Genomic DNA, 10900 nt, shown 5'->3' with positions numbered 1-10900 from the left:
TCCTCCTCCTTCTCCTTCTCCTTCTCCTTCTCCTTCTCCTTCTTCTTCTTTGTACTAATAATAGTATTAGTAGTACCAGGGATTAAACTCAGGACCTTGCTCCAGGGGCTTATGCCACTGAGCTAACTCCTTAGTTCTTGTCATTATTTTTAATTCTTCATTGAACATCGTACTGGCAAGGCTACTCTGGACAAAAGCATTACAAATCCTTTTTAATTTTAACATGTCTGTTATGTGGAAAATATCATAAGCGGTTTGATGAAGACTATGCTTATAAGCAACATAAAAATGAAATTGGTTGATATACAAACAAAAAAGACAAAGCCTAAGGGAGAAACTCCTTATTTCACAGAGTGGGTGAAAATATTGCTATTGGCTTTCTTTAGACCCAGTGGCCAGACGCTTGAAGATTGTGTGCCAAGACAGTGGGAAAGGAGGTGGGCTGCACAGAGTCAGGGTGTTTCCCTCACTGAGAACATTGATGAATGATGAAAACCTTTTCCTCTCAGTTTCTTTAAAGGAGTGAAGTCTAAGTGTACTAACATGGTTGATCTGTAACTGTTCCTGCAGTTTAGAGTCTATGCACCCATTTTTTGTCAGCTTCACATTCAATCTTTAGGTCTTTTCCCACCTTCCAAAATTAGTAATCTGTTAAAATGAACTTTAACATTGACATTCATACCCATTTGACTTTGTAACCTGTACTGTTGAATGTTTACTACCATCGATAAAAAATTCAATATTTTTCCTAATTGAGGGAGAAAATGCTGTTTTTATTTTTAATATTCTTGGGCACTCTAGAATTCTTTGCCTCAGGAAAATACATAATCAATAAATACTGATGTGAACTATGGGCAATTTGACTAAATTCTCACAAAATGAACATCATTAAATCTATTAGTGGAACAAATCACACATGATAAAGCATTAAATATTTATAACATTTAATATTTATAATTGGTTCATATTTTTCATTTTTACATGGAGAAGATTCTATTAGTTGTCTGTGAACTTGTCAGATAAACCACCTCGTTTTAATATTTTAATTTATCACATAATCTATGACTTGGATGATAAGAACAATGTGTTGTGATCTTCTTTGCTATCAATTTACAACTTTTTTCTACTTAGCTCAATCAGACAATCCAGAAAGGTCAGTTTTCAAGGAAAAGAAATAGGATAGGTGGCAGTATGATCTTTTACTGCAGTAGTCTCCAAACATCCTTGATTATGTAGTCTTATGGGTAAGAGATTTTATACACGAATAGCCAAAGTATATAGTGTATGCTAATAAATTATTTATCCATAACATTACTGAACTAATAATGCACATTATGAAACTTTTACAACTTTAGAAACAATAAAGGCTAAATTATAGAACAAGTAGTGATTTTATCATCTATTTTAATAATAATATTTTCAGGGTCATAATCTCACTAAATGGAATTTATAATTTTTAAAGGACTGTCCTAAAATCATTCAAAAGTCTGACTCTACATTTAATTTCAATATTTAATTTTAAGTAGTGAAAAAAGTTTTCAGATACCTGTAATTTCAGATATATGAAATTTATCATTGGTGGAACTTAATAAATCATACTAAGTTGTCAGTTACATTCACTGTACAAAGATTGTTGAAAAAAAATAAAAGAAAAATAAAAAGGGGGCTCAGGAGATGGCTCAGTGGAATAAGCGCTTCCCTGGCAAGGGCAAGGGCCTGAGTTCAATTCCCGGTTCCGCAAAAAAAAAAAAAAAAAAAAAAGATTGTTGAAATTCAGCAAGAGGTTTTTCATTTTATCTCATGTCAATTGTTTATCCTTGCAAGCCAAATAAATATTGTATGTATATAATATAGATTATACATACATATGAATGTTTTATATATGTTAAATATATTTATTAAGGAAATACATTCAAAATCTACTAAGCATGTGGTTAATTCTTCCTCTTAAATTATTATGCATGCAGGCCTAAGACTTATAAATAACATACTTTGTATCATTTTCAATAAAACAAATAAATACCTGATCAACCAATGACGGATACAATACATTACTAAACATACTTTTGAAGTTTTCTCTTCATAGTGTTATTTTTCAAAAGCTATTAATTTCTCATATTTATACCCCGAAGGAACAGGTGTTTTCTGTGTGTGTGTGCATGACATGTACAGGATTTATTATTTTCTAGGAACCGCCATCACTGGCTGGCGTGGCTTCACCTAGTGAAAAAGCTACAACTGAGAGACGGAGAGGGGTCAGTTTTCCCATTATCTTTCTGTGCATTGACTCACTCATTACTATGTTTGGATAATAGGGTTATTTTCAAATGTCATGCCTGTGAGTTTGTTTTTGCAACATTCCTCTCAGTCCCTAGGCAGTTCTGAAAGCTTTAGTTGCCTCTCAGATAACAGGGCCATCACTGAAGCCCAAGCAGAGCTACAGTGTTATGGCTCGATTCCTTCAGCTTATTGTGTGTGGTCTTCTGACATAAAATCAGACAAGGTTTAGTCCATGTATTGACAGCTAACAAGGCTTATCCTTCACTTTTACCCTTAAGTTTATCCTTTATTTTTCTGTTTCTTAAAACAGTTTTTTGTTCCTTTTTTTGTTTTTTGAGAAAATTTCATGTAGGAGTACTTTCCCCTGGCACACCAGTGAACTGTCTGTTCTTTCAGATGCTAGGGTGTACGGTGTACTCTAGAGATGGCTGTGGGCTCACAGTGCCTGGAGCCATGACTTCATCATGTGTCCCTAGAACTTAGAGTAGGAGTCTGTAGAATACACGCTTATTGTTCATTCATTCAACAGATAGTTTAAATTTCTAGTATGCACTAAATTATCTTTTAGGCATTAGAGAATAGTCAATATATGTTAAATGGATACAACCAAGATGAATTTTACCTCAAAACCCTGATGGAGTAAGTGATGTAATAGGATTGATTTCTATTTACTGACCTTTTCTCTTTCCGAGTCCTTTTTGTTTATGGAAATATTGTTCCCTTTCTGTCAGGTATCAGAATACAATGGTGTCACAAAGCAGAGTTCCTGGGAGCATGAGGCTTACACCCAATGGCGCAAGACAGATATTAAAACAATCACTCACAAAGAAGTAAAGCCACAAATGCTTTAAGTGCCACAATATAGGATTTGTTCTCTCATGGAGATAAAGGAGACTGCTCAGAGGAAATGTTTATTAAGGTAAAATCCTCAAGAAGAATCAGAATTAGCTGGTTGAGCAGGAAGGAAAATTCACTTTTGTGGAGTGAGTGGCCCATGTAGGCTCCTGAAGTGGAAGAACCAGGTGGTGAGGAGGGGTGAGAGAAGCCAGGGCAACTGTGCCACGAAGGCCACTAGGGGATGCAATGGGAAAGGCCATGTGGGCAGGCGGTGGCACATGAAGTTCTTGGGCAGTACTGTAAGTAACAGGAAACCCACAAAATGCTTTAGACAAGAGGAAAACATAACCAGATTGGCAATTTCTCTTGCTGCACATGCATAGCAGTTTCAAGGGAGAAATAAGGGAAACAGACAGGTCAGTTTGATACTGCTGTGGTCTTTCACAGCAGAGGTGTGAGTTTGGTAGGCATGGTGGCAGCAGACATGGGAAGAAGTGCATGGATCTGAGGGAACCAAAGGGATAAAATCTATAAGGGCTGGTAGTGGGGGAGGAATTTGGCAAAGGAAGGGTGAATTCTGGATTTCTGACTTGGAGAACTGAATAAATGATATTGTCATTAATATGGGCAGGGGAACATCATGAGCTTGATATGCAGTCACTATGTACCTGACATGTTTCAAAGTAGCCAAGCATAGATATCAAAGTGACAGTTAAGTGAAAGGCTCTGAAGTGTAGTGGCACAGTGAATGCTAAAGAATAGCAAGTCATTGGTACATAAGTAATGTTGAGGTAATGTGCACACATGTCATCAAGAAAGAGAATACAGTGAGAGGAGATGAAGGTGGAGGTGAAAGTCCCGAGGGATTCTAACCTTTCTTGGCAGCACAGGGAAAGGGAGCATCAGGCCACAGACAAAGAATGACCAGAGAGGTAGGATAAAAAAAATGGGTGAATGAGTGGCATGGCAACTCATGAAAATTCACAAAACTGTAGACTGTTTCAATGAGAATGTACAATAAAACCCATCACCTCCAACTGTTTCATTTTACTGATCAACTGAGGCTCTGAAGTGAATTGTTTAATATAATAGAAAGTTCCGAGACAACTGCCCAGTCACTGCAACTGAGTTTTCTACGCCAAGGGGAACAGTGGTGCCTGAGACCTCTGGAGAATGACGTGATGCCAGGAGCCAGGAAGCTGTGGCTTGATCCCTTTTCTACACATGAAGAGCTTTGAACATGTTTCTTCATGTCACAATTTTTGTTTATCCATCTTCACAGATGGGATATTGATTTCTAAAGCTATGGTGGGACAGGCAATGCATGTGCATTTCTTTCTAATATATAAAGCGTTATACTATTTTCATGTAGTGTTTAAATGTTCATATGTCTTAAATGTTTATCCTTTGGCAGAAGTATAAATATATAACATTAAGGAAGTCATATACTAGAAGAATTTGAAGGGAAATCTTTAAATATAAGTACACTATCTAAAAATCCTGGCATCATTGAACAAATTAATCTGTGAAGCACAGATTAGAGTACAGGAAGAGAAAAGGAGAAATTTAGCAGATGACAAAGGAAATATGATGGACGCACTAAGTAACACCCCATTTTGAGATGATCATCTAGATATTTTGGGGTAAAGTTTCAATATATTAGTAACAAACCTTCTAGATGAATTAGAAATAAAAGTATAAAGGCTGGGTGTTGTGGTGCATACCTATAATGGAGAGGCTGAGGCACAAAGATCTCTGTGAGTTTGAGGCCAGTCTGGGTTACAAAGTCAGTTCAAAGCCAGACTGAACTGCATAGTGAAACCCTGTCTCAAAGAAAGAAAGAAAGAAAGAAAGAAAGAAAGAAAGAAAGAGAAAGTATAATGATTAAAGATATAAAAATAGAAAATGTTGAATGAACTTCAAAGAATATTTGCAGTAGAAGAGAAAGATATTCTTTAATTTTTTTCAGGCAAGTTGTCACTGTACAGTTTAGGCTGCCATTGAGCTCACACTGATACTCCTGCCTCAGCCTCCCCAGTGCTCGGATTATAGGCACCTGTCACCATGGCCATCAAGAAAGACATTCTGAACTTGGCATAGAAATGAGTATTCCACAATTAATAACTTTGGCCACATAACAAGTAACTCAAGCCAGGTGTGTTGGTATAGGACTATATTGTGATGAAGAAATACAAATGGAAAATAAATATATGAAAACATGTGTAACAGCATTGGTCATTCAAAAGATGCAAATGAAAACAACACTGAGATTCCATCTCACCCCAGAAAAAACAGGTGTCATTAAGAAGTCAACCAATAACAAATGCTGGAGGGGCTGTGGAGAAATAGGAACCCTTCTCCACTGTCTGTGGGAGTGTAGAGTGTAGTGCAACCACTGTGGAAATAAGTATACAGATTCCCCAAAAAACTAGAATCAGAGGTCCATTTGACCTAGATCTTCCTCTTCTGGGTATCTTCCTGGAAGAATTAAAAACATCATATCACTGCATGTGCACTGTGTAGCGGCATATTTTGTAATAGCTCAATTATTCAAACAATCCAAATACCCATCAACCACAGAATGGATAAAAAGATGTGGCATTTTATACAGAAGAGTATTACTCACCTGTAAAGAAAGTTAACTGGAGAGTTTGATAGGTAAATAGATGCAACTAGAGACTATACTCATAAATGAAGTAAATCAGACTCACATGTGTAGACATTGTGTTGTCTCTTTGATGTGAAAAACTGAAAAAGTAAATAAGATCTAAAATGTACGATAGATATTGTAAAATGTGAAGAAATTGTTAATAAGGAAAAAGACACGAGGATGGGTGCAGGGAAAAGGACAGTAGGAAAAAGGGAAAAATGCAACTCAGTAACTATCAGTGTGTCTTAGTTCATGGGCAAGTTTGTGCTTATATTGACTGGAGAGTTTTTATGTCTTCTGCTCTGAGTAAATACTTGAAAGATAATAATGTGCAATGTATTCACTATTATTATTCGATCATTTTGTTGTGAAACTTTGTTTTACTTTTGTTCCATAAAATTAAAAAAATAAAAAATAAGTAAACTACTATACTGATATGGATAAACGGTGAGTGAGGACAATAAACACTTGGGGAGGAAAGACACGCTGGAAACTTTCACACGTTCTTTAGATAGGAAAAGCATCACCCTTCGCTCCTCTGCTGCATGCACGTGGGCTATGCTTGGCGGTTCTTTCTGAGGAGAAGTGGAGTGTGGGGAAGGGGAGGAGCAACCGCAGCTGAAAAGTCATACTGCCAGTCTGACTATGAGGAGCAGCAGAAAACCCAACACATGGGACTCTCCATCAAAAACCTGACTGCTTCTCAACACTGTCAAACACATCAAAAACAAAGATATGCCAGCGCAGACCCTGGGGCGAGCTGAGAGGCAACTGAAGCTGGGCGTGGTGGCGCGCTCCCGTAATCCCAGCGCTTGGGAGGCTGCAAACAGGAGAATCACTAGGAGTCCCATCTGTGTAGTGAGCCCCTGTAAACCCTGTACTAAATACATAAATCAAAAAACAGAAAACAAAACAAAACAAAAAAACAAAGAAAGTTCAGGAACTGGTGTCGTCTGCTGCATTCGCAGGATGGAAAGACATTGAATAGAAACCAAGAAAGTCTAAATATGAGAGTTTAGTTTATAACAGTAGAGCAATATCAGCATATTAATTGTAAAAAATATACTAGCATACTATAAGAAATTTTCTGTAAATTTAAGACACTTTTTTAAAAGAAATTTTTAAAATATAGATTTTTTAATGTATTTGGTACAGAGTCTCGCTGTGCAGCTTGGACTCCTGGTGCTCTTCCTGTTTGCAGCCTCCCCAGCACTGGAATTACAGGCAAGCACCACCCTGCCTAGTCTTAGTGACCAGCTCAGCATGAGCAGGGGCAGGGCCTGTGCAGCATGTGGTGTGTGGGATTGAACCCCGGTTCCTGTGCTTGCCTAAGCAGGTGCTTGGCCCACTGAAATATGTCACTGGCCCTTAAAATATATTTTTTAAAACAATTAAAATCTCTAGAGTAAAATTAAAAATAAATAAAGCCTATAATATAGTAATTTAACTTCTATGACTATGTCACATGAATATAATCACTCAAATAAGCAGGGGTATATGAAAAAGCATGATTATAAAAAATGCTGGATATAATTATAGTTCTGAATTTAAAAATATAAGCTGAAGGGCAGGCCAAATAGCTTAGCAGATTAAGGCTCCTGCACACAGATGCAGGAGCCAGGGGTTCGATCCCTGGGCCTGCTGTGCCAGCCCTGACCCTGGGGCACATTGAGACAGCCAATGAGACTGGGCGTGGTGGCACACTCCTATAATGTCAGCACTTGGGAGGCTGTAAACAGGGGTATCACTATGCGTCCAATCTAGTAGTAAGACCCTGAACACCCTGTAGACCCTTCCCTAAAATACACACACACACACACACACACACACACACACACACACACACAAAGTAAGCAGGGCATGGGTGGTGCACTCTTGTAATTTCATCACTTGGGGGCTAAGGCAAGGGGATCACTGTGAGTTTGAGGCCAACTTGGGGTGTGAAGTGCGTCCAAGGCCTGCCTGAACTGCATAGCAGACCCCTGTCTCAAAAAGACAAAAACAAAACAGAAAAAATAGAAACAATAAAACAAACCTAAGATGCTTAGGGATGTAGTTTAGTGGTAGAACTCTTGCCTAGCAGGCAGTAAGCCCTGGGTTCCATCCCCAGAACTGTAATAAGATCAAAATAAACACAGCATCAACAAAGCAGCAAATACCTTCCAATCCAGGACTGGTAAAATAAAAGATTATATTATATGTATTATATGTAATATATATATATATATGTTATAATAGTATTTAGTTATTTTAAATGGTATTTCTAAATCTTTAGATATTTAAATGTCTATAGCATTTCTGAGAAAAGAGGTAACAAAACAAAGTACATAGTCTAATTCCAGTGAGAGACAGTAATGTGTATTTGTGCTTGTATGATGTATGACACTTACATCTGATGATACCTAGACCATCACAATGGGTGTGCTTGATATATATTTCCTCTGTGTGTGTGTGTGTGTGTGTGTGTGTGTGTGTGTGTGTGTCGGGATCAGCCCACCCTGGGGGATCGAGCTGTGGTCCCTGAGCTTTGCCTAAACTTGCCTAAGCAGGTGCTTTAGACCACTGAGCTATCTTGCTGGCCTCACTGGATATATATTTCTGTCCAGATTTTATGTATATATTTTTCTTCTTCGTGCTTTCTGAATACTCTTAAGTTTTTATATGTTGTGCATTATCTTTATGGCATACTAAAATTACCTTTACTTTTAGAAAAGTAATGTGTATATCATATTTTACTGAAAAATTTGAGAATGATTTTAAAACAATATATATGTGTGCTAATTAGAATTGTGTTCTAAAGACTTACTATTTTAAAAAGGATCATACAATACTTTTCTATTTGTTTCATGTTCTTCTGTATTGGTGACTACATTATGCTTTATTCTGTTTTTCTAATTTTTTTGTAAGTTTACTTACACTCTACCGACATAGAGCTGACCTACTATATCCGAGCTGTTCTGGCAGGAACTGAATAAACTCAAGAGGACATCTGGATTTGTTGACAAATTAACTGGGAGTTAATTCCCTGCTATTAATCCGGCTCTCTGCCACTGTGCACCTCCTAGTTTGCCTCCTGTGCTGTGCAGGTGGGCACAGGAGTCAGCACAAGGTAGCTCTGTGTGGGTGTGAGGACATCAGTATGGATGGCTGTCCTCAGACTGCTCTCTCACTGGTCTGTAGCTTGAAGAAATTGAGGTATGTCTGCTGGCTTGAACTCTAGATTATGGGATTTCATGGTACAAATGATACAGGAAGCATTTCTGTGAATTTCTAAAAAGAGATTGTGTAGGGAAAGTAGTGTGTAAGCGTGCAGGGCTGCCTTGATCAGCCCAAGAGGAAGTGCTGTCTGCATTTTCACATTTTCTGGAGTATCCTTTACTTGAGGCAGTCATCCTTTTGCCTCTTTTCTAGAGTACTGGAATGCACTTTGAATGAGTCTTTCTGCATTCGCATTCTTTCTTTAATTTAATTTATACACTTTTGAACATGAATATGTCAGACCCAGTTTCCATCATGTTACTGCCAGCTCAGGAGGTACTACCTGCAAAATAAGACCCAAACTTGTGAAGCACTTTCTTCTATGCTTTGGCTCAACTTGTAGCCATTGTTTGCCTGCTTTGTTCCCAAGGCCAACCTGAAGTCATCTTTTGTAAGAAAATTGTCTGTGATCTCCATATTGGTCATAATTGACCCACCTGCTTCACCTGCTTACCAGGATCTTGGATTCACTTATATCTTACAGTGTAAATCCTGGAGCCTTGTTTCATGCCCTTGAAAAGGTGAAGTAAGGGAGAAAGTCTGAGTACAGACATTTCTGATCTGCGGGTTGGAAGGCCAGACACAGTCTGCACTGATCCAGGACCTGGCAGGTGGCCCGTGGCCTCTGGGAGAGAGAGCCAAAGCTTGCTTCACACGTTCCCACCAAACTTTTATTAGGCTTGCCATTGAACTGAAATGTGATATTGTCCAAACTATGCTACATGGCAAGCGTGTTCTTTAATACTTTCTGTATTTTGTTGGCTAGAGAAAGAATAAAGAGGCAAAATGAAAGGAATTTGAAAGACAATCTCAATACTTAATGTGCACACCAATAGGAATCCAGTTTCTGCAGTCACATTCAAATATGAATTTATTTATGGTCTGCTTAACAATCAACACTTATGACAATAACATGTAAATAAGAACTAGTACATTCAAAAACCACTTAGAGAAAGTACAGAGAAACATTTCTGTCACTCAAAAGAGAAAACAATGAAGAGCATGTCACAATTAAAAATATGTGTTAAAACACTATGTTTATTATTATAATTATTTTTGATGTAATAAAGAAGAAAGACAAGTGTTAACATACCATAGATTCAATTCTTTCACTCAGGAGTCTGTATTCTTGTGTACCTGGTGAGCTTAACTGGTCATTGTATTCAACATTTGTTACTCGAACATTACTATGGTAAAAGCAAGGTTTTTGATCTGCAAAACAAAAGCAGGGTCAGTCTCACATAATGAAGTAGTTGAATTTTTTCAGGATTTTAGGAAATTATATGACACAATTGAAATTTGTTTCCTTAAAAAAAGAAAAGAAAAATTTACTCTTCATATGAATGTAACTATACTATTGGCTTTCTTTCAGTTTTTAAAAAAGACTGGCAAACTTATAACTTTAAAGCCTGCATGAAATTTACAGTAGCATTATTATTTGGGACATTAAGAATATTCCAAAGTGCTATTATTTTCATTCTTGTTGTATCTTACAGAGATTTGTTGATGCATTCAATAAATATATAAATATCTATAATATGTTATGATTAATGTATCATCAATGAAGAATTCAAGTAACTGTGAATAATTTAAAAATTATTTTATTGGAAATCAACAGAGTTGTAAGGGACAAGCACGGTGGTAGGGTAGGGACGTGAGAAGGATCAGGACGTGTTTTGTTCATGCACCCTCTACCCATGATGCTTCTGGTCATTAGGCACTGAAAATATAATCAATAACAATTATTTTAAGCAATATTCTTTGTAGAAGAATTAGTGCTTTGACATTAAAATTTCTGTACTAAGCTGCAAATAAATCTTCCAGAATATCTAATCTACTTTGTACACTGAGTTATTTTCATAAAAAGGGATCTTT

General features: G+C 37.2%; 1 protein-coding gene across 1 annotated transcript in view; it reads right to left on the bottom strand.

Moving 5' to 3' along the window:
• Tmprss11d (transmembrane serine protease 11D) overlaps window positions 1–10900 on the bottom strand; it is a 91874-nt gene that overhangs the window by 28867 nt on the left and 52107 nt on the right. Inside the window, exon 3 of the mRNA XM_023704182.1 lies at window positions 10119–10237. Within this exon, the coding sequence (XP_023559950.1) occupies window positions 10119–10237 (119 nt within the window). The remainder of the gene's footprint in view (window positions 1–10118; window positions 10238–10900) is intronic.

Source organism: Octodon degus, unplaced genomic scaffold (assembly GCF_000260255.1).
Source record: "Octodon degus isolate 3935 unplaced genomic scaffold, OctDeg1.0 scaffold00191, whole genome shotgun sequence".
Taxonomy (NCBI): domain Eukaryota; kingdom Metazoa; phylum Chordata; class Mammalia; order Rodentia; family Octodontidae; genus Octodon; species Octodon degus.
This window is presented reverse-complemented; position numbering and strand designations above follow the sequence as displayed.